The 22,429-nt window shown below is 40.0% G+C and overlaps 2 protein-coding genes across 3 annotated transcripts in view; one reads left to right on the plus strand and one right to left on the minus strand.

Annotated features, from left to right (window-relative positions):
- Positions 1-1,352: 1,352 nt before the first annotated feature.
- dync1li1 (dynein, cytoplasmic 1, light intermediate chain 1) lies at positions 1,353-22,308 on the minus strand. Of its 2 annotated transcripts, none has more exons than XM_057827795.1 (13): positions 21,930-22,305; positions 21,646-21,719; positions 14,659-14,775; positions 14,359-14,589; positions 14,134-14,288; positions 13,973-14,066; positions 13,766-13,901; positions 13,245-13,356; positions 13,107-13,166; positions 12,992-13,036; positions 12,837-12,924; positions 7,015-7,137; positions 1,353-3,635 (listed from the first exon to the last, which is right to left on the minus strand). In XM_057827795.1, exons 1-13 carry the CDS (start codon positions 22,025-22,027, stop codon positions 3,517-3,519), a joined length of 1,452 nt encoding a protein of 483 aa, XP_057683778.1. In that variant the 5' UTR covers positions 22,028-22,305; the 3' UTR covers positions 1,353-3,516. The 2 variants fall into 2 exon arrangements, 1 of the variants encoding a protein (XP_057683778.1); XR_009061867.1 differs by lacking the exon at positions 1,353-3,635 and adding an exon at positions 7,741-9,461 and having other exon boundaries at positions 7,020-7,137; positions 21,930-22,308.
- Positions 21,352-22,429, plus strand: part of cpne4b (copine IVb) — a 63,675-nt gene continuing 62,597 nt past the window's right edge. The window contains exons 1-2 of the mRNA XM_057827794.1: positions 21,352-21,396; positions 21,497-21,576. The gene's annotated coding sequence lies outside the window, so the exon portion shown is untranslated. The remainder of the gene's footprint in view (positions 21,397-21,496; positions 21,577-22,429) is intronic.

Below are 22,429 nucleotides of genomic sequence, written 5' to 3' on the forward strand. Positions count from 1 at the left end.
ATCATGACATAATTATGATTGTCTTATGACAGTCTTATGGCCCCGCTATCAAATACTATAACTAGCAATTAATGAAACAACCGGAACAGTAACTGAAGAAATAATTAGCACAGAACATAAATTTGTTATTGACGTCTGTAGCGCTGCAATGCATGCTAGGAGGCATGATGGACGACAACAGTGTTGACAGCAGGTGGCAGCAGAGGTTGACTGTCTTCCCCACAGGAGCAGTGATGGCCCAATGAAGCTTTGCAGCCAAATATTTCATAACTGCCATTTTCAGATCTTTCCACAGGTGTTTCTATGGGATTCAGATCTCGACTCATTGGTGGCCACTTTAGAAGTTACCATTGCTTTCTCTCAAACCATTTTCTAGTGCTTTTTGAAGTGTGTTTTGGGTCATTGTCCTGCTGTAAGACCCATGACCTCTGAAGGAGACCCCGCTTTCTCACACTAGGCCCTACATTATGCTGCAAAATTTGTTGGTAGTCTTCAGACTTCATAATGCCATGCACACGGTCAAGCAGTCCAGTGCCAGAGGCAGCAAAGCAACCCCAAAACATCAGGGAACCTCTGCCATGTTTGACTGTGGGGACCGTGTTCTTTTCTTTGAAGGCCTAGTTTTTTTCCCCTACAAACTCTTATGTTGATGCCTTTTCTGAAAAACCTCCACTTTTGTCTCATCTGACCAGAAAACTTTTTTGGCTTTCTCAGGTAAATTTTGGCAAACTCCAGTCTGACTTTTTCATGTCTCTGGGTCAGAAGTGGGGTCTTCCTGGGTAACCTACCATAGAGTCCCTTTTCAGTCAGAAGCCGACGGATAGTACGGGTTGACACTGTTGTACTCTCGGACTGTAGGACAGCTTGAACTTGTTTGGATGTTAGTCGAGGTTCTTTATCCACTACCCGCACAATCTTTAATTGAAATCTCTTTTTTTCCGTCCACATCTAGGGAGGTTAGTCACAGTGCCATGGGCTTTACACTTATTTGATGACACTGCGCACTGTAGACACAGGAACATTCAGGTCTTTGGAGATGGACTGTAGCCTTTAGATTGCTCATGCTTCCTCACAAATTTGGGTCTCAAGTCCTCAGACAGTTCTTGGGTCTTTTCACACACAAGGACACAGGACAGAGGTTGAGTCAACTTTAATCCATTTTAACTGGCTGCAAGTGTGATTTTGTTATTGCCACCACCTGTTATGTTCCAAGGTAAGTAACAGGTGCTGTTAATTACACAATTAAGAGAAGCATCACATGATTCTTCAAAGGGTGCCAATACTTTTGTCCGGCCCATTTTTTGGAGTTGGCCAACACTATGTTCACATGTACCATAAAGACACTCATTGAATGAATCCGAATAAATACCTTTTATTTGACTGCTTAACAGATCTGATTATACAAACGCCAACACAGAGCTCTGAAATAACAGGACCGATCAGCTAGACGATGGCACTACATTCTCGATGTGACCCGACTGTGCTTGGACACCACACCTTGCCTATGAAGTCACAGGTGCATCATTCTGTACAGGTAAAGCTCAACCATTTACAGTTCCTGTGGAGAGTTTGGTTGAATGTCAAACAAAATATGCGTCATGCTAGCTTACGTCTATTTTTTTGTCTATGTTGTGTTTGAAGTGTAGTCTATTTAAAAAAATGTAGTGTAGGGCATAGTCATGTTTTGGTTTGTAAATAGAACTCCTTCGCACAAGTCAGTCGCACTTACGGCCTTCATTTTGTTTCACGCTCAGATACGTACACACATTCACACGCACACGTTTGTCCCTTCTTAAAAAAAAAAAAACAACAATTTCAGTCATTTTTTTGTTCCCAATAGCTTCCATTTTTCAACTCATTCACTGCCATTGATTCATCTGTCACGGGCAATGTTTTTGACACATTTTACATGTTAGGGATGACTAAAGCAAGGGCGTAGGTTTGCATAGGGATGGTAGGGACAAAACACTACCAACTTTACAGAATGCTCAAATTGTCCCTACCAACTTTTAAGCAACTTTATTTGCATTATATAATGTGTTCAGTTATATTGGTCATTTAGATTGTCTTCCCATATGTTGTAACGAACTGACCATACCATTATCAAATTAGTTACTTTCATTATGTTCAGACTTTATCTGCCTCTTTTTCACTTGCTGAATGTGCCAGACCACCCCCCCCGAACGCACGTTTGATTGGCTGATGACTTGACCCACCCCCGACACCCACACCCACACAGCCCCGACAGAAACACATGTCAACAACATGCTTCCTTCGAAGAGGAGGGATTTTTTTTTTTTTGACCAGCAGCAGCCACTGTAAGTAATTTTAAAAGATACCAATGTTGTGTAGGTGGGAAACACACCTCTAATTTTGCTACTGAAAGTCTGACCTTTATTAGAGTTAGCATAACATTAAACTGTGTGAACTTGCTAACCTGGAAAACTTGAATACGAAGCTGCTATTTTTCCCCAAACACACGTTTGATTGGCTGATGACTTGACCACCATTTTTTCTTGATTTAGGTGAAAAATGACCGACTTTTAGATGTTTGGGCCTAATAAGAACAAATGGTAATATATACTAAAAGTAAGTGGAAGAATCTGATGCATTTATCTGTTAACTAGCCTTTAAAACTCAAAACAAAATGAAAAAAATTATTCGACTAGACTTAAGAAAAATGATCAGATTGACATTATACAGTAAAATTTGCAGTTTGAAAGTTAGTACAAGTCAATACTTGTTTATTTTGCATTAATCATTTAGCCTATCAATTAATTAGGTTCTTATTGGAGAGAAATGTAGCCCTGACCACCGTTCACCCAATCTGTTTGGTCTTATTAATGTCCTGTCCCCAGCAAAAAGTGTACATGCAGCTTATGCTATTATATCGTCCCTACCATTATTGAGACCAAACCTACGCCCTTGGACTAAAGTAACACGTTAGCTGCCGTTGATGACGATAGATGTCCAATCCATTTTTGACTGGGAGCTATGGCAGCGAGTATCGTCATCAATGGCAGCGAAATAACCCTTTTGAATAGTAGGAATGTTGTTTGTGTTTCCTCAATTACAGTAATGTAAGAGGCTTAAGTTACAGGTCTGTTGCAGTCAATGGCAGCCAATGAGTTTTAAACCACTGGTCAAATCAGCGTATAATCTAAGTGCAGTTTCTACCATTTAAAAACACTAAGAGAACCATCCCAATTTATGGATGGTTCACCACCTTCACTACCATTCTTCATATTTTTTAAATATCCTTCCAGTCTACACCCCCACGTTGGTCCACTCATACCCAAGTAGCCGTTCTTGCATTTACAGTGACACATCCAGATTTTGGAAAAAGGGTATGAAGAAAGAAAACAAGTCTTTGTGTGGAGGGTGAAAGATAACAGGAAAAAAAACAAGGTGTCCAACTTTTCTTTTCCCCTTCTTCCCTTTTTTCCCTCGGAGGGAGGGAGGGCAAAAGAAGCCTAACGGTGATTGAAAGGGAATGAAATGGAGCAGTGTGCGTTTTCATGTGTTTTGGCCGTCGGTGGCGGGGGTCTCGTTGGCGTTGGGCAAGTCCAAGTCTGACTCTCGGTTGGAGATGCGGTCCAGCTCCGCCTGGACGTCGCTCAGGCCCAGTTTGGAGCCTGCGAGGAAGGAAAAAAATGAGTCGTTATGTTTGCCAAAAAGAAGATTTCTTCATTTGAAGCATGCAGAATCACATTACCAGTGCAAGAATGGACAAAATGTATCCATGAAGCTGCAGGGGAGCACATTTACGCATGTTTAAAAATTAGGGCTGGATGTAATCAAACAATGCCAAAGACTGTAAACTGTTTTGCTAATAGACGTTTTTCACAGCCATGTGTATCATGTATTTCCCCCCCAGATGACATCTTTCTGCCATCTTGGGACCTCATACTCAGTGTTTTTCTCTCGTAATTTTACGTCACAGGGAGGATAAAAATATAAATTGTCATCACTTCTGAAGCTCCGACAAGATACAACGATCACTAGTCATAAATCATGAGAAGTATACCGTATTAGTGAGATAACGCAGATTGGGTCAACGGATCAATATACAGCGAGGAGCAAAAGTATTTGCACCCCTTGTGATTTTGGAAGTTCACCCACTTAGAAAATAGGTAGAGGTCTGAATTTTCAATCATTGATGCATTTCCACTTATAGAGACATAATCTATTAAAAAAAATCCGGAACTCGCATCACGTTTTTCACAGCCATGCGAATCATGTACAGTATTTCCCCCCAGATGACATCTTTCCGCCATTTTAGACCTCACACTGCGTTTTTTTCCCTCTTAATTTTACGTCACAGGGAGGGGAAAAAAATGGAAATTGGCGTCATTTCCGACAAGATACAATGTCATAAATCCTGATAGGTGTACTGTATTAACAAAATTATACAAATTGGGTCAACAGATCCATATATAGTGTCAAGCAGAAGTATTTGCAGCCTTTGTGATTTTGCAAGTTCACCCACTTAGACTATAGGTCTGAAATTTCAATCATAGTTGCATTTCCACTTATAGAGACATAATTAAAAAAAAATCCAGAACTCACATTGTATGATTTTTGAACAATTTATGTGTAATTTACTCAGGTTTATAAGTATTTGTACTCCTAGGAAAATCAATGCTAATATTAAGTGCAGAAGCCTTTGTTTGGAATTACAGAGGTCAAGCGCATTCTGTAGTTCTTCACCAGGTTTACACATATGGAAACAGGGATTTTGGCTCATTCCTCCACACAAATCTCTTTTTGAACTGTCAGGTTTTGGGGCTATCGTTGAGAAACACGAAGTTTCAGCGCCATCCAAAGATTTTCTTTTGGAGCTCTATTGAGGTCTGGAGACTGGCAAGGCGACTCCAGAACCTTGATATGCTTTTTACGCAGCCACTCCTTGGCCACCTTGCCTGTGTGCTTCGGATCATTGTCATGTTGGAGGATCCAGCCACGACTCATCTAAAAGTCTCTGCTGGAGGAAAGGAGGCTGTGGCTCAAAATTTGACGATACATTTCAACATTCATCCTATGCTTTATACCGTACAGTCGTCTTGTCCCCTTTGCCAAAAAGCATTCCCAAAGCATGAGGTTTCCACCCCCATACTTCACAGTGGGGATGGTGTTCTTGGGATTGTATTCATCCTTCTTTTTCCTCCACAACGACGAGTAAAGTTTCAACCAAAATGTTCTACTTTGGTCTCATCTGACCACATGACTATCTCCCATGACCCCTCTGCATCATTCAGATGGTCCCCGGCAAACTTCAGACGGGCCTTCACATGTACTGGCTTCAACAGGGGAACCTTTTGAGTAATGCATGATTTTAAACCATTGCACCGTAGTGTTCCACTGACAGTAGACTTTGAAACTGTGCATCCAACTCTCTTCAGGTCATTCACCAGCTCCTGCCGTGTATTTCAAGGCTGAGCCCTCACTGTTCTCATCATGAGTGATGCCCCACGAAGAGAGATTTTACATGGAGCCCCAGTCCGAGGTAGATTATTAGTCATGTTTAGCCTTTTCCATTTTCGAATAATTGTGGCAACTGTTGATTTATTCTCACTAAGCCGCTTTCCAATTGTTCCATAGCCTTTCCCAGCTTTGTGGACCTCAACAATTTTTTTCTCTGGTATCTTCTGAAAGCTCTTTGGTCTTGCCCATGATAGCAGTTGGATTATGACTGACTATGGGGTGCACAGGTGATAATTATGAGCTCAAACAGGTGGTGGGTGGGTTTTAATTTTGTATTAGGGAGCAACACAATCTTGCGTCTTAATGACAATCAGGAGTGGGAACCTCTTGGTACCTCATGATACGATACGCGATATAAAGCTCAAGATAACGATGATCTGACGATATGGCGATACAACGATTATCGATACATTGGTCAGGAAATCATTCTAGGATATTCTACAAACGACTAATAAACAGAAAAACAAGCTTCTGCTGTGAATTGGAATGACTTTATCACTAGTAGACGTCCAATTCGTTTGAACTGGGAGGGTGGCAGCGAATGAACATTTGTTCATTCGCTGCCATCCCTCCCACTTCAAACGGATTGAACGTCTATGGCCGTCAGTGGCAGGCAATGAGGTAATTTTGGGCTATTTAAGGTCATTTACCTGTTGATTTTCAGTTACTTCTTGTTGAATTTGGGGTATTTTATGGGTCACTTTCTGTTTATTTTGTGTTACATAACAGGAAGTGACCTGGGAATCACCCAAATCAATAAGCAGTGACTCAAACTCAACAGGAAATGACCTGATCCGGTAAAAGTGCCATTGCATTGATTTCTCCTGCATGTTTGTGCTGCCAAATGCTACGTAGTACTTCACCATTTCGTATTTTGTCACGGCGTATCAAATTTGAAAGTAAAAAGCCACTAAAACGTTTAAATTAGCCTTAGCCTTGCAAGGCTTTGGTGTGTGTAGCATCTTGGTGTGAGGTCCAAGATGGGCGTTGCCATTTTGGAAGTGCGGAAGACGTCCAATCCGTTTGAACTATGAGGACTGTCACAGAATGAACATTTGTCGGCAGTGTCTATGTTGTCCAGCCGTAATCGAAATCATGCGTAATGTGATTAAATCTACAGCAAATGCAATGAAACATGCCTGAAAACAAAGATGCTAACGCTAACCCCTTTGTATATCATGTGCTTAAGCTCGAAAATTCTTGATTTATGCAAATAGTTTCCATCGAAACGGGTGCAGCTCTGGTCGAATCCTCCATGCTTTTTGACGTTCAGTAAGGGAAAACAGAATTGGAAGGAAACAAACACATACGAGCAAGAATAATCGGAAAACGTCTTGTTCTAACACACCTTATCGGGGCCAACATCCTCTGACTGGGGCACACATACACATTGTGAGTGATGTTAACAGTGAGATTGGACAGAAAAAAAACGAGGAATGCGTTTTTTAAAAAAAATTAAAATGAGAGGGGACACTTTATGATTTGAGAGGACAAAGGTTGAAAAAATTAGAAGCTCCTAAGTGTTATTACCCGATTTGCGGACCGTTCCGGGAGTGTTGTTGCCACCTGCCGCCGGTCCTGCTCCTGCAGTTCCAGGTTTTTTGATCAGTAGACTGTTAAAGAAGTTGGCCAAGACGCCCTCACTGGTTTGACCTGTGGCAAAATTGAGAGGAAATCATGTAAAAACTAGTGTTAAAAATAAAATGTGTTCTTTTTTTGGCAGAGATGCACCCTTCCACAAGTTAGTTTATCTCTAGTAGATGTCCAATCCATTTGAAGCATGAGGTCGGCAGCAGCAAATGAACGTTCGTTCCAACCAAGGGTGTAGGTTTGGTCTCAACATTGGTAGGGACGATATGACAGCATAACCTGCGTGTACACTTTTTGCTGGGGACGGGACATTAATAAGACCAAACAGATGAAGGGTGAACGGGGGTCAGGGCTACATTTCCCACGAATATGAACCTAATTAATTGATAGGCTAAATGATCAATGCAAAATAAATCATAATTTTAATGTGTACTCATTCAGGTGATACACCGTATGAGTCAAACCTTCCTTTTCAAAAACTACTAAAGAAACATTTGGAAAACTTCCAGAATAAATGTCTGGATTTTATTAGCAGATTTAAATTGCAGTATTTGAACATAAATTATATTAACATAACAATAAATACAAACTTGTTCAAAATCATTGAAGTAAACACGTCGTTTAAAATTTATCAATTTTAGCATCATGTTAAATGACGGACCTCACCTGAGACCCTGAAGCACCAGATGCACCTGATGCATTAGCATACTCTACATCTCCCTCTGGTGGTTGACCTCCGTGAAGTTGGCCCACCATCAGACGCGAATTTATATCAAAAAATGTCAATCATTTGTGCTACGTTTGTGCTGCTATGGTTTTTGAGATATTTATAATTCTTTTATAGGTCAATCTGAGGTCAACCAGCCCTCATATTTTGATTAAAAATGGCTAAAAAATTGTGTCAATTGTTTGTGCTGTAAAAACTTTCATTCTTGCTATTGTTTTTGAGATATTATTTTGAGTGATGACCTCACACATCCCGAAATGGTGCCATTCGTTTGTGCTACGTTTGTAATTTTTTTGGTTTGTGCTGCTATTGTTTTATAGATATTGAGTGATGACGTCACTCGCAGCCCTTCCGTATCCTAACTCCCACAGCTTGAAGGAGTATACCAACTCCTTCAATAACAGAGGGTTGTCCCAACAACAAGAAATGGCAACCCTTCAGGTCCATTTTGCTGTAAATAGGGAGCTGGAGATATTGATTTCGAGTGATGGCGTTGACTCGCATCCCCCCATTTTTGTTGGGACACCCCCGTTATTGAGAGAATCAGTAGGCTCCGTCACCCGCGAGAGTTATAAAATTAAATAATAAAATTAAGATCTCAATATCTATAAAACAATAGCAGTACAAAGGAAAATTTTTACAGCACAAACAAATGGCGCCGTTGTGGTTCCGTTTCGCCGTAGATGGGAGGCTGTGAGACGTCATCACTGCAAAAAAAAAAAAAAAAAACGTTGCAACTAGGGCTGCAGCTATCGAATATTTTAGTAGTCAATTAATCGATAGACTAGTTAGTTCGAATAAAGTATTTGGATAAGGAACATGAAAAAGTAAAATACCTGAGCTGAGCCTCAAACAGTATGATTAAAAAAAAAAAAAAAAAAAAGAGAATCTATGTACAACAAAAGAACAATTGGCTAACTTACATAGAAAAAGTCCGCTAGCTTAGATGCTATAAAATGGTTCAGACACATATTCCCGCAAAAAACGGCTAAACTAAACCTAAATAAACCTATAAACTAAATTATGGATGCATTAAAAAACAATAGCCCAAACAAAAACTTAGCTTATGTTGGTCTTAACAGGGAACAGTTGGATTCAGTCATGTGAAGAGGCAGACCAGAGTGCAGTGTATCCACCCTAATCAATAAAACTACATGCAAACTTTCAAAATTAACCATTACAACGCCACTTTAATTAAACGAATACTCGAAGCAACAAAATTTAAATTGAATATTTTTTTCTAATCGAATACTTGATTAATCGTTGCAGCACTAGTTGCAACACAAAAAATTTTTACAGCACAAATGAAGCGCAAATTATTGACAACATTGCTGGTTGACCTCAGATTGACCAAAGAAGAATTGTAAATATCTCAAAAACCATAGCAGCACAAACAATTGGCATAATTTTGGTTTAAATTTGCATCTGATGGGGGCCAACTTCACAGATGTTCTATCTCGACCACTGCCCTGTCACTTCTCTCTCTCTCACTGCTGTGTCCTTTCACTCTCTCCCTCTCTGGGTTGCTGCTCTGTCCATCCTGTCTCTTTCTCTGCTGTGTCCCTTCACTGTCTCCCTCTGTGGGTTGGTGCTCCATCCCTCCTCTTTCTCTCTGCTGTGTCCCTTCACTCTCTCCCTTTCTTAGTTGCTGATGTGTTTCCTATATAAAAATGAAAAAAGTTAAATTATTTCATGGGAAAAGGCCTTTTCAAAATGGGAGAATTCCCCCTAGCTCAGTGCTTCTCAATTATTTTCTGTTACGACCCCCCCCCGGAAGATGCAAACGTTCCGCGCCCCCCCAAATCTCTGCCGCCACTGTAAATGTCCTGTAGTATCATTTGTCAAAAAAAAATCTTATTATATAAGCGCACCTCTGCATAACATTACGTCATTTTTAATATTAAAAAAAAAAAAGAACACATTCATACTGTAATAATACTCGATACATTTTTTTGACCATTTGAAACCGAAAAAAAAATTAACAAAATCAACTCGCCCAGGTCAGGCCAGTGAATGAAAGCTAACCATTTTGATAACTTAACATCTCATATGTCTCATGAAGAGTCTCACCAATTTTGAGGAGGATCCAACTAACTGCCTCGGCGCAATGGTCTCAAACGTGCACCCTGGTTTTCGATAAAAATGGCATGTTATTCAATCCAAAATACCCGACTTCCTGTTGGGTTTGGAATATGGGTGCAAGAGACTTTTTGAAGCATTTTGGCCCAAGGTATCGACTCCCCAAGTTTCATCACTCTACGTTGAAAAAAAAAACCTAAATGGAGAAGCCTTTTTTAAAAATTCCAGGGAGCGCCACTGAGCCATTTTTTGACATTTTTTCACAACGTTGCCAAATTATCGAAATTTTCGCGAATCCGCATGTTTGTGCAAATTTTGGTGAATTTTTGAGCATGTTAAGACCTCCAAATGGGGCATTTCATTTGCCATGAAGAAAGAACAATAATAATCCTTTGCAGAACAATAGGGCCTTCGCACCATGTTGGTGCTCGGGCCCTAATAAATGATCATAAATTCAAATTGATTAGCAACAATTTGCCAAACAATTAGACTGAAAAAAAAACAAAATTAACAGAACATAAACGATAGTGTCATTGGACAGAGATATTTTTGCTGCAGGCAGTATCAGCTCCTTTGCTGTGATGTTGGGTTATTTTGCATTGAGCAACTTGGTATACCACCTTATTTGATGCTGACAGTGCTCGCTGGTTTACTGATGTAACACTGACAAAGCGGGACGATTGTTGGCAATATTCGGCACGTTTTGTTTCTTTCTAAATCAGGCCATTTACAAGAAGAAAAGCAGCAGCGTGTTTTTTGATTGTCAACACTTTCCTGTGAAACAGACTGGGACCTCTCCCTCTAAGCAGCTTCTTGCTCATGTTTTCCGGTTCTATAGTTTTCAGTAGCAGCGACATTTTTCACTGTTTTAATTAACGTTAACAGTAGAAAACACATACAGGAGGATACTTCTCTCTAGGCAGCTTCCTACTAGAGTTTTGCAGGTTAGTAAGTTCACATAGTTTAATGTTATGCTACCTCTAATGCAGGTCGGACTTTCTGTAGCAAAATTAGTGGTGTGTTCCCCACCTCCACAACATTAACGACTTTTTACGTTACTGCAGAGATCCCCATACACCGGGCCGGGGACCGGTACCGGTCTGTGGTTGCCTGGCACGGCCTAGAGGTTAGATCGGGCCTAAAAAATTCAGCCCGACCAGACGCGGCCCGCTGGTATTGAAGCCCGATCAATTAACTATATTTGCAGGCCCGAATTTTTTTTTTTGTTTTGTTTTTTTGGAGTGACGCGAACAAAACCCGCAGCAGCATCAATTTATTTTCATTTCTTCGCGTTGGCAGAAAAAAACGAAAGTTTTCTTAATGTTTAAATAGTCTACATATTTTTATGATCATTATAAAAGCATTTACACAACGAAATAACGCCGGGAAAGTTTAATATAATAAAAAAAGACACGAGGTTTTGCAGACACACAGAGAAGATTGAAAAGGATCACATTTGTGTTGCCTTTGTGTGCATAAATAAAAGTGTCTTTCGTAACGAATCGCAAGCACCACAGCGGGAGTAGAAGAAAAAGCGGGCAGCGCCATGGCGTTCATGTGCGTGCACAAGCAAATGCTCAATACAGAGAGCCTGCTCTCGGTTTTATCCCACTTTTTAAATATAATTTATTAGTCCGGCGCGGCGCCCCGACCCAACCCGAACGTGAATGCATTTTGGGCCCTTCGGGTTCGGGCACAAGAGCTAACCTCTAGCACGGCCAGACTGTTCTCCCTGTATTTTTCAAACACTGCGAGAATAGTCTGGGACTCAGTCCATTAACGACCTCTTGAGCACGAACAAAATTAACCGTCCATTCAGATTCATCTATTTGCGTGACGTGTTCTTAACGAGTAAAGTCACTCTTCCGCGTCGGAAGTCGTCTCCACAACAACACAGATGGCGAACAGGAGAGCCGAGAATATGTTCCAATCCACGGTAAAATCAGTTTTAAATTACCAAAACACATCGGACACAAGTCCATGACAACAGTCTGTCTCGCGCTAGCCATGTTGAATAAACTCCACTCTCCTCGTATGTTTACTTCTGCGCGCAAGTCCCTCGTCCTGCCCTCGTTGCTTTACTAACGTCACGTCAGCCCGTCGCGGATTGGTCCACTCCGCTGTCTGTTTGCCGCAGCTTGCTCCGCCCTGGAAATTGTATCCGCTGAATGGTGGCCAGACTCAATAGCTGGAACAGTGGTGAGTCTGGTGTACCAGGCTAGGTCTGTGGCGCATTTGCTACTGGGCCGCAGAGAAATAATAATTTGTCAACAACCGCAATCTGGCCTGTGCCTCTTGACACATCAACATATCTGTAGTTATCACCCAATCAAACATGCATTTGGGGGGAAAAAAATGGACCGGCACATTCAGAAAGTGAAAAGGGGTAAATTTAAGTCCGAACATCATGAAAATAATTAAAGTCATAATGGTAGGGTCAATTCTATCCTTACAACATACGGGAAGACAATCTAATTTACCTCTATAACAGAACTCATTATATAATGCAAATCAGTGTTGTTTTCATCAACAATAAAAAAATTTCATTGGCGAACATTTTTTTTCATGACAAGCTAAAAAACTGGCTTGGGAGACTGAAACATAATGACACGAATGCCAGTTTTCGCTTTGTGAGACGAGAACAAGATGAAAAACCCCCATCGTTTCTGTCATAAGTTCGCAATGTATGACATTTTCTTTTCACGTGTGTAGTTAGCACGAATCGTAGCAGTGTTTGGTCGTATCACTCATGTGACGTGCTGCCCTACCGTCCCTATGCAAACCTACGCCCTAGGTATGCAGTAAGTTAGTATTAAAAGATCACAAGATATTTTCAAAAAATGTAGGTACAGGATCGGCATCAAACGATACAACACAATTTGTAGTATCGGGAGCCAAAATGCAGTGCAACACTATTACAAACAGTAAACAGCTTCATGGTGACGATATAGCGTACCCGATTGTGGCATGGCGTTAGCGACGTTAGCAGCCGCAGAACGGTTGCTCGTCCGTGGCGAACCGGTGGGCGCTCTGGATGTCGTGTCCTATGAAAAGACTTTCGCTTAAAGGACTTTTTGTAGGTCGGAAAAGAAGGCAAATGAGAAGTCTTACCACTGGTCGCCCAACACTAACAGCAGGTTGCTTGGCAAGCAAAGACTGCAGAAAAACATAACCTTCACTCATTCAATCCAGTTTCAAGATGGCAAGCAATGAGCCTACTTCTTACCTGCAATTTTACCAGAAAAACTTGATCATCTTCAGCCTGGATCTCCTTTTCATGGACAATCTGATGGAGCATCAAATCATTTCAGAAATCAACATTGCAACCTGCACTGATGTTTTTTCCCTCAAATGAGATCAGTACCTTTCTGACCGGCGGTTTGACAATGACATCCTCGAACCCGTCGTCTGTCTTTATTGTCTGGAAGTTTTCATGAAGTATCGCAATCTTCTTTTCGTTGTCCCAACCTGAAGGACTGACACAGGAAAGGGACAATTTTTCTATCTTACATTTAACCCTACAGAACAACTTAAGGCTGAAAAAAAAATCAGTGTCTTAGTACAAAGCTGCTATGCTAGCATGGTGCTAACCTAATTGATTACAGTAGGCACTATTAAGATTTTATAGCCAACAAAGTCTTTCTAATCTTTGGTGCCAATAGAGGTTTGACATATTAAAACACACCAAAACAAAATAAACAGTATATCCAAAGTGTACTAGGACAACATTGCTATGCTAGCATGCTGCCAACTAAATTTATTTGCTACTATTGAGATTTTATTGCTATAAAAGGCTCCGCCGAATGGTTGGTGCCATTACAGAAGAACAATTTAAGGCCAGCAATGAGTGTACTGTGCATAAAAAAAAAAAAAAAAAAAACTTACATAAAGACTGCATCTCTTTCCACCACTTGCGCCGGGCAATGAAACGGAAAGCCGTAAAGTCTGTGGACCAGATATTTATAGAGCACATCAAGGTTCTTCATCTCCTTCACCGATGTGTAAATAAGCGACGCTCCATCTGACACCTCTGTCAAGGTTGTTTTCGTCAATACCGTAATGTCAAAAACGACGGCCACCATTTTAGGATACATTGTAGACAAAACTGTCGGATGTGGGACTGAATAAAATCCAGGTGTTCGTCTCTGTAGTCGTGCTCTTTCTCCAAAGTGCTGATGGCATCACACTGGAGGAGAGATAGGTTGGTGTCAAGATCCGAGAGGTGACAAATCGGGCGTTAAGAGTGCACGTACCTTAGTACACACCACTACCATTGGTATTCCCAAATTGTGCGTGAGTGTGTTGTCCCCTAAAGGCAGCAGCACACTCTCTTCCTCCTCATTTCTCCTTTGCGGAGTCCCGTCATCCCCGCTACCGGGCTCCGTATATTCCTGAAACTGTTTCACCACTAAACACAAACATTCCTGTCATTAGAATGTCCCATTTTCCGCACTGCTTTCCTGGCAAGTGCTACCCACGTCTATGTTCGAGCTCCCGCAGTGTTTCCGGAGGAACCCGCAATTTGTCGATGTGTTCCCTGGCCACCGCGGCCCATTTTTGGAGCGAGTCCAGCGCATTCCACGGTCGAGACATGTCGACCGTTATCAGCAGTAACGTGTTGCCGATCGCATCGACCGGTATGGCGATTCCTTGTAGACCTTTGTGGTAAAGGTCGCCGTCTAAAACCCAGGCATTACACCTAGTGTGGTCTGAAACGATACTGAAATTAGAGGGGGAAAAAAACTAAAGCAAGCTAAACATTTTAAAGGAATAGGTACCGTCGATGTCGTCGTCATGGACGCTGATATAAAGGTATTCTAGCCCTCGGCCTTTCATGTACTCTTCAACTCCTTGCAACTTGGCAACCAAGGTGGTCTTCCCTGAGCCGACTTCCCCTAAAAATACACCAAAACGTTTAGAATGTGCAATTTAAAAAAAAAAACAAAACTCAATTCCATTTAGACTTCACGATGCCAACCCTCCCAGTCAAAATGGATCAAGTTAAAAAAACAGTTATGAAAATGATGAAATCGTAAATGGTGGGGGAAATGCAATTACCGTATTTTTTTGGACTATAAGTTGCACCACCCAAAAAATGCGCAATCAAGAGGAAAAAAAAAAACAAGACACACCAAAGTATAAGTCACATTTTGGGGGACAATTTATTTGATAAAATCCAACACCAAGAGCAGACATGCCATCTTGAAAAGCAATTTAAATTAAAAATAGAATAGAGAACAACAGCTTAGTGTACGGTTTGCTAACATTACATTTTCTTTCTAGTGACATTTTGTTCAGCAGTTCTCAGTTGTTGTTATAGGTTACTGCCAAAGTTGAAACACAGGCATTAAGCGCCCTCTTGCAGTTTAGTGTGAAAATAACATGTGAAATGATATAATACAGTGATCTCTCAGTACTTTGCGCTTCAAACTTCGCACCCTCAGTCCATAACCCATATTTTCAATAAATCTTTTGAGACAGGAGTCTTCCCTGATGAAATGAAAATTGCGAAAGTTGTCCCAATTTTCAAAGGCGGGAACTCACATGAGTTCAACAACTACAGACCCATCTCTATCCTGCCTCAACTATCTAAAATCCTCGAAAAACTCTTCAACAACAGACTGGACAAATTCATAACAAAACATCATATATTACATGATAGCCAATACGGGTTCAGAAAAAATCACTCCACTGCGCAGGCCCTAGCAGAGTCTGTAGAAATCATCACAGATGCTATTGACCAAAAACAATACTCAGTGGGAATTTTCCTGGACTTAAAAAAAGCCTTTGATACTGTCAACCACAATATCTTACTGGACAAAGTAGAGAGACTTGGAATTCGTGGCGTAGTTCTAAATTTGGTACGTAGCTACCTACATAACCGATTGCTATATGTAACATTTGATGGGTGCAAATCAACTACACGTCAAGTCACATGCGGCGTGCCCCAAGGCTCCGTCCTGGGACCGAAACTATTCATCCTATACATAAATGACTTATACAAGGTATCTGACCTACTAAAAATGGTACTTTTTGCGGACGACACCAACATCTTTTGTTCAGGAAAGGACCTGACAAATCTCTCTAAGCAAATAAATGCGGAACTAGCAAAATTGCAACAATGGTTCGACGCAAATCAATTATCTCTGAATCTCGAAAAAACTAAATACATGCTATTTGGCAGGAAAGGTCTCAACGAGCACTTAAACATACAAATAAATAATATTGTGATATAGAGAGTACGGCAACACAAAGTCTTAGGTGTAGCTGTTGACGACTTACTAACATGGAAGGCCCATGTGGAGTGGCTGCGCAATAAGCTTGCTAGGAGCATCTCCATTCTCTTTAGAGCACAAAATATGCTAGATGAGAGGGCTCTCCAAACTCTTTACAGCGCACTTATCTTGCCGCACCTGAGTTACTGTTCGGAAATTTGGGGACACACACACAAAACCCACCTTTATCCACTTTTTATCCTTAAAAAAAAAGGCAATTCGGATCATTCACAACGCACCGTTCAGAGCACACACAAATGAGCTCTACATCAAATCTAAGCTACTAAAATTTCATGACTTGACTAACTTCAAAACTGTTCAAATGATGTACAAGGCCCACGCAAACTGTCTGCTGCCTAACCTACAAGCTCCATTCCAACTGAGGGGATCAAATTACGACCTAAGAGGAATCAGATTGTTTTCCTATCGGACAATTCTAAACCCTAAAATCCTTCTCGATTACGAACATAGGGTCTCGCCTATGGAATACATGTGATGCAGCGCTGACGAGTATAGAATCATTTACTTACTTCAAAAAGATGTACAAGGAAACCATCCTAGATGGCTACTCAAACCAAAATGACACACTACTGCACACACAGATCCGCAACAAAATGTTCCCACAACAAAAAGACAGAAAAAGGATGATTAAACGTCAGGGACATAGACAAAGACATAATATCACACGCCCTGTAGATATGCCCTGCAGCAAACTTAGATCACTAATCAAGTGCAAATGGAGCTGCTTGACTGGACGCTAAGCTTTGGACAGAATCTTCTCTACAATGCGACCTCATGGCAATCAATGACTTGGGAAGGTATACAAGTGAAAAAACGGACAAAAGCAAAAAGAAAAAAAAAACAAAAACGGAAAATGAAGGCTCATGTAATGTGACGATGCAACACTGCTATGCTAGACTGTGCGTCCCGGGCTTTAGGGGGACGGGTATTGATAAGCATATGCTTTTTCCCCGTCTTCCTTTGTCTGTCATCGGTCTTTTCGGGTAAATCATTCCTTATTTTGTGACTGTCAATGATTCTCTTTCTTTGGCCAAACTATCCCACATTTTGTAACCGTCAATGAAACCGATGATGATGACAATAAAAATATTTCATTCATTCATTCATTGCGGATTTTTTTAATTAAAGGGAAAAAAAAAAAAATACAAATGAGGTGTCCCGAGCTGATCGCAGTCTCACTCTCGCTCCTTCCCTTCCTCTCCCTGCTCTTTGTTCGTCAGGCACGTCACTGGAGTTGCATATTAACGTTAATGATGTTGACAGATGCTTGTGTTTGATCTTGCCAGTGTCACGGACTTCAAAAGCGCCGCATGCTTCAATCATCGTTTAACTTGTTAAACAGTTGCTGTGGCAACTCATTATAAGTGAGCAGCTTGAGAGGATTTGAGTAGACTCATTATGAAGCATTTTCCTACTACTTTATACTTGTTTAAAAATAATTCAGCAGGACAGTAACATGTTTAAAACTTAATAATAACCAATAGTAATAATAATATATTTTTTAAATTATACTTAGGGAAAAAAGTAAAAAAACATGTCTCATATTGATCTCTTTCCAATGCTGAATTTGAATAAATAAATTGAACACGCACATAAAAAAATTCTACTTTGCGGTTTTTCACTTATGGAAGCGGATTCTGGTCCCCATTAACCACAAAAAAACGAGAGATAACTGTAATGTGTTATTAATTTCACACCTAAGTCGCTCCATAGTGTAAGTCGCACCCTTGGCCAAACTATGAGTAAAACTGCGACTTCTGGTCCAAAAAATACGGGAACAGGCTTAAGTTACTTTGTGGTCAAAGTAAAAATCGTTCATTTTTCAAGCAGGTCTTTCTCAGTCAATGGCAGCCAATGAGTTTTAAACCACTGGTAAAATAAGGATATTATATGTAAGAGCAGTTTCTACTATTAAAACACTAACAGAACCATCACAATTCATGGCCCACCTTCACTATCATTTTTGAATATTTTTGAAATATATACAATGACTGCAACTTATAGTCCGGAAAATACGGTACACATAAAAAATGCGTCCTTTAAAAAAAAAAAAAAAAAAAAAGATCACAGATGTTAATGGTTTTGAAACCGTGACGTTTTCATACAACAGTATACCTTGAAACCGGCACATGTCTATTTGTCACACCACTATTCCTCTGTATTATGGAGAGTCTCCTCATTTAGCCAGGTCACTGATAATTTATTTAGTGCTACAACGATTAATCGATTAACTCGACTAATTCGATTAGAAAAAAGATTCAAATTTAATTTTGCTGCTTCGAGTATTTGTTTAATTAAAGTGGTTTTGTAATGGTTTGTTTTTAAAGTGTTTTCCCTTAGTTTTATTGTTTTGGGCAGATGCACTGCCCTCTGGTGGCGACAGTGAAAATGACATAACTTATTTCACATGGCTGAATCCAGCTGCTCCCTGTTAAGACCAACATAAGTTTTTGTTTGAGCTAATATTTTTTCATGCATTGTTAATTCATTAGTATATTTAGCCATTTTTTGTGGGGATATTAGTTTGGACCATTTGTTAAGAACATTGAGGGGGAAAAAAAGCATTTTATAGCATTTAAGCTAGCAGACCTTTGCTATATACTGTATTAGTCAATTGTTATTTTGTTTTACTGAGATGGTCATTTATCTTTTTATACCGTTTGAGGCTCAGCTCTGGTATATCATTTTCTCTGTTGCTTATCCAATTACTCGATTATTCAAACTAACTAATTCATCGGTTAATCGACTGCTAAAATGATCGATAGCTGCAGCCCTAAATTTATTTAACAAATTGATGGGGTTTTCTAACAAAGCATCATTTTTACAATGCTGGAAAAAAAAATCTGACGGCATTACATCTTTGAAATATCAACGCTTCCAAATGACATTTGCATTGCTTTTGGACCCTGTGTGATCATTTTTGGGCAAAAAAAGGAAAGGTCAAAGATAACGAGGCACCTTAGCACAATGTCACTTACAGCTACAAATCACGTCAGAAACCTTGGCGTAATTATTGACTCAGACCTAAAATTTGATAGCCATCTAAAGTCCGTCACTAAATCTGCTTATTAATACCTAAAAAATATAGCCAGAATTAAGGGGCTTCTGACTCAACAAGACATGGAAAAACTTATGCATGCATTCATTTTCAGTAGATTGGACTACTGCAACGGTATATTTACGGGTCTTGATAAAAAATCAGTCAGGCAGCTGCAGCTAGTACAGAATGCTGCAGCCAGAGTCCTCACAAATACATGGAAGCTGGACCACATTACACTGGTTTTGAAATCGCTACACTGGTTTCCAGTGAGTCAAAGGATAGACTATAAAATACTACTGCTCGTCTACAAAACACTTAATGGCCTTGGACCAAAATACATGCTTGATTTGTTAGAATCCTATGAGACATCTAGACCCCTAAGGTCGTCTGGAACCGGTCTCCTGCATGTTCCAAGAACAAGAACCAAACAGGGTGAGGCAGCATTTAGTTATTATGCTCCTCACCTCTGGAACAAGTTCCCTTAACGTCTGAAGTAGGGCTGCAGCTATCGAATATTTTAGTAGTCGATGAATCGATGGACTAGTTAATTCGAATAATCGAGTAATCGGATAAGGAACATGAACATTTAAAATACCTGAGCTGAGCCTCAAACGGTATACATATTTTTTTTAATGAGGATCTATGTACAACAAAAGAACAATTGGCTAACTTGCACAGAAAAAGTCTGCTAGCTTTTTTTTATTTTTTTATTTTTTTTAACAATGCTCCTAACAAATGGTTCAGACACATATTCCCTCAAAAACGGCTAAATATACCTAAAAACTAAATTAAGAATGTATTAAAAAAACATTAGCTCAAACAAAAACTTAGCTTACATTGGTCTTAACAGGGAGCAGTTGGATTCAGTCATGTGAAAAGAGGGAGACCAGAGGGCACTGTATCCACCCACATCACAAAACTAAATGCAAACACTTTCAAAACAAACCATTACAACGCCACTTTAATTAAACGAATACTCGAAGCAACAAAATTTAATTCGAATATTTTTTCTAATCGAATACTCGAGTTAATCGATTAATCGTTGCAGCACTAGTCTGAAGTATGCTCAAACTGTTAGCTCCTTTAAATCAAGGATAAAAACGCTTTTGTTTAGCACTGCATATCCATAACCGTCTATATATTTCAATCTACTTGCTTTCTATTCCTCTTGTGCTTATCTCCATTGCTGATTTTAATTATTATTATTATTAGTAGTAGTAGTTTGTTTTATTTTTATTTATTTATTTTTATTCTATTTGTGATTAAATGCGATTTTTATGTATAATTTTATTTCCTATTTTGATTGTCTTGGTTTTTACGTTGTATTGATTTAAATGTGATTTTTATGGTCTTCATGTGATGTAGTGCTGCAACGAGTAATCGATTAACTCGAGTATTCAATTAGGAAAAAATTCGAATTAAATTTTGCTGATTCGAGTATTTGATTAATTTGGTGTTGTAATGGTTCATTTTGAAAGTATTTGCACTCAGTTTCATTGATTTAAGTGGATACACTGCCCTATAGTCTGCCTCATTTCATATGGGTGAATCCAGCTGCTCCATGTTAAGACCAACATAAGCTAAGTTTTTGTTTGAGCTAATTTTTTTTTAATGCATATATAATTTAGTTTATGAGTATATTTAGCTGTTTTTGTGGGAATATGTGCCTTAAAAAAATAATTACAGCATTTAAGCTCACGGACTTTTACTATGTAAGTTAGCCAATTGTTCTTTTGTTGAACATAGATCTTATTTTTTTTTTTTATACCATTTGAGGCACAGCTCAGGTATTTTAATTTTTCATGTTCCTTATCCGATTACTCGATTATTCGACAAACTAGTTCATCGATTAATCGACTACTAAAATAATCGATAGCTGCAGCCCTAATGTGACGTAAAGCACTTTGAATTGCCTTGTGTTGAATTGTGCTATAGAAATAAATTTGCCTTAACAAATTGATGGGGTTTTCTAACAAAGCATCATTTTTACAATGCTGGAAAACAAATCTGACGGCATTAAATCTTTGAAATATCAACACTTCCAAATGACATTTGCATTGCTTTTGGACCCTAACACTATATTATAATTGTGTTGTCAAGGCTGCACCACGTCCCCCCCAATGCGTTCTCTCTACTCAAGCCGACAGAGGGACTCCACTCCATGCACTGCTATTTTGATTGTGAGTAAACTGGACATACTATGAGCCTATCTTCCACACTGTCAATCAATAACCTCGTTGTTTATCCATGGCAACTGATTGACCCTGCATGGGCGTGCAGCATCACTTGCCATCCTTTCCTCAGCATCAAATCTCATGCTTCCACAAGGACTTGCAGTAAATAAAACGGATTGTCAAAAGGTATGAAGTAAACCATTCACCTGCACCTGTGAGTATTTGATCTGTCATCATTCTATTGTCAATACCCACCCATAACCAGCACATTTTTCCCAGATGGTAGCTTTGATCTCGAATGGGTCGACACTTCGCTCAAGATAGTCGACCTGCGAGACACAAAAAAATCGATTCATTTAGGATTATTTCCCGATTTAATGCATTTCAATGAACGACAGGTTAGCTCGCTCCTGTCTGTCTGGTCCTGATGCTAACTCATTAGCAGGGGGTTAGCTGTCAAATCAAGCTTCTCGCCGGAACAATAAGGCTTAAAGCCGCTTGTTGCGGGTAGCCCAGATTAAAAGGAAGCCCGCACGCACCATAAATTCTGCCCGTCATCCTCCTCCTGGTTCTCCAGTGTGGTTTTGGATCCGGTTAAGGTGGAGGATAATAATGCACTCCTCCCCGTGGCCGCCATCTTCGTCGGGTTGTCAAGCAAGCAAAGTGCCCGGATGGAGCTATTAGCTGCACTCGGCGGGGCCGGGCGTGGTCGAATCGAACCGAACCGCACCGCGGGCGCCGCACAAAGATGGGCGGGGGGCTTCGTCCAAAAAATATGACCTCAACCACCTCTCAAGTCGAACAAACCTGGCATACGCAAACTCGTTTGACAACACAGACGGCCCAACATACACGTTTTTGGTCGTGATTTATCTCTTACGTGGGCTGGTTTCCATATGGCCTGATTTATTAAAAGCTTAAAATCCAAATCATTGGATGATAAAAGCCCTTTACACGTCATGGATTTATTCCAAGCAGGTTATGACGTTATTTAGGATTGTAATGTTCAATATCACAAATAGGCCCAGACAGAGCAGGA

Source organism: Corythoichthys intestinalis, chromosome 22 (genome assembly GCF_030265065.1).
Source record: "Corythoichthys intestinalis isolate RoL2023-P3 chromosome 22, ASM3026506v1, whole genome shotgun sequence".
NCBI lineage: Eukaryota > Metazoa > Chordata > Actinopteri > Syngnathiformes > Syngnathidae > Corythoichthys > Corythoichthys intestinalis.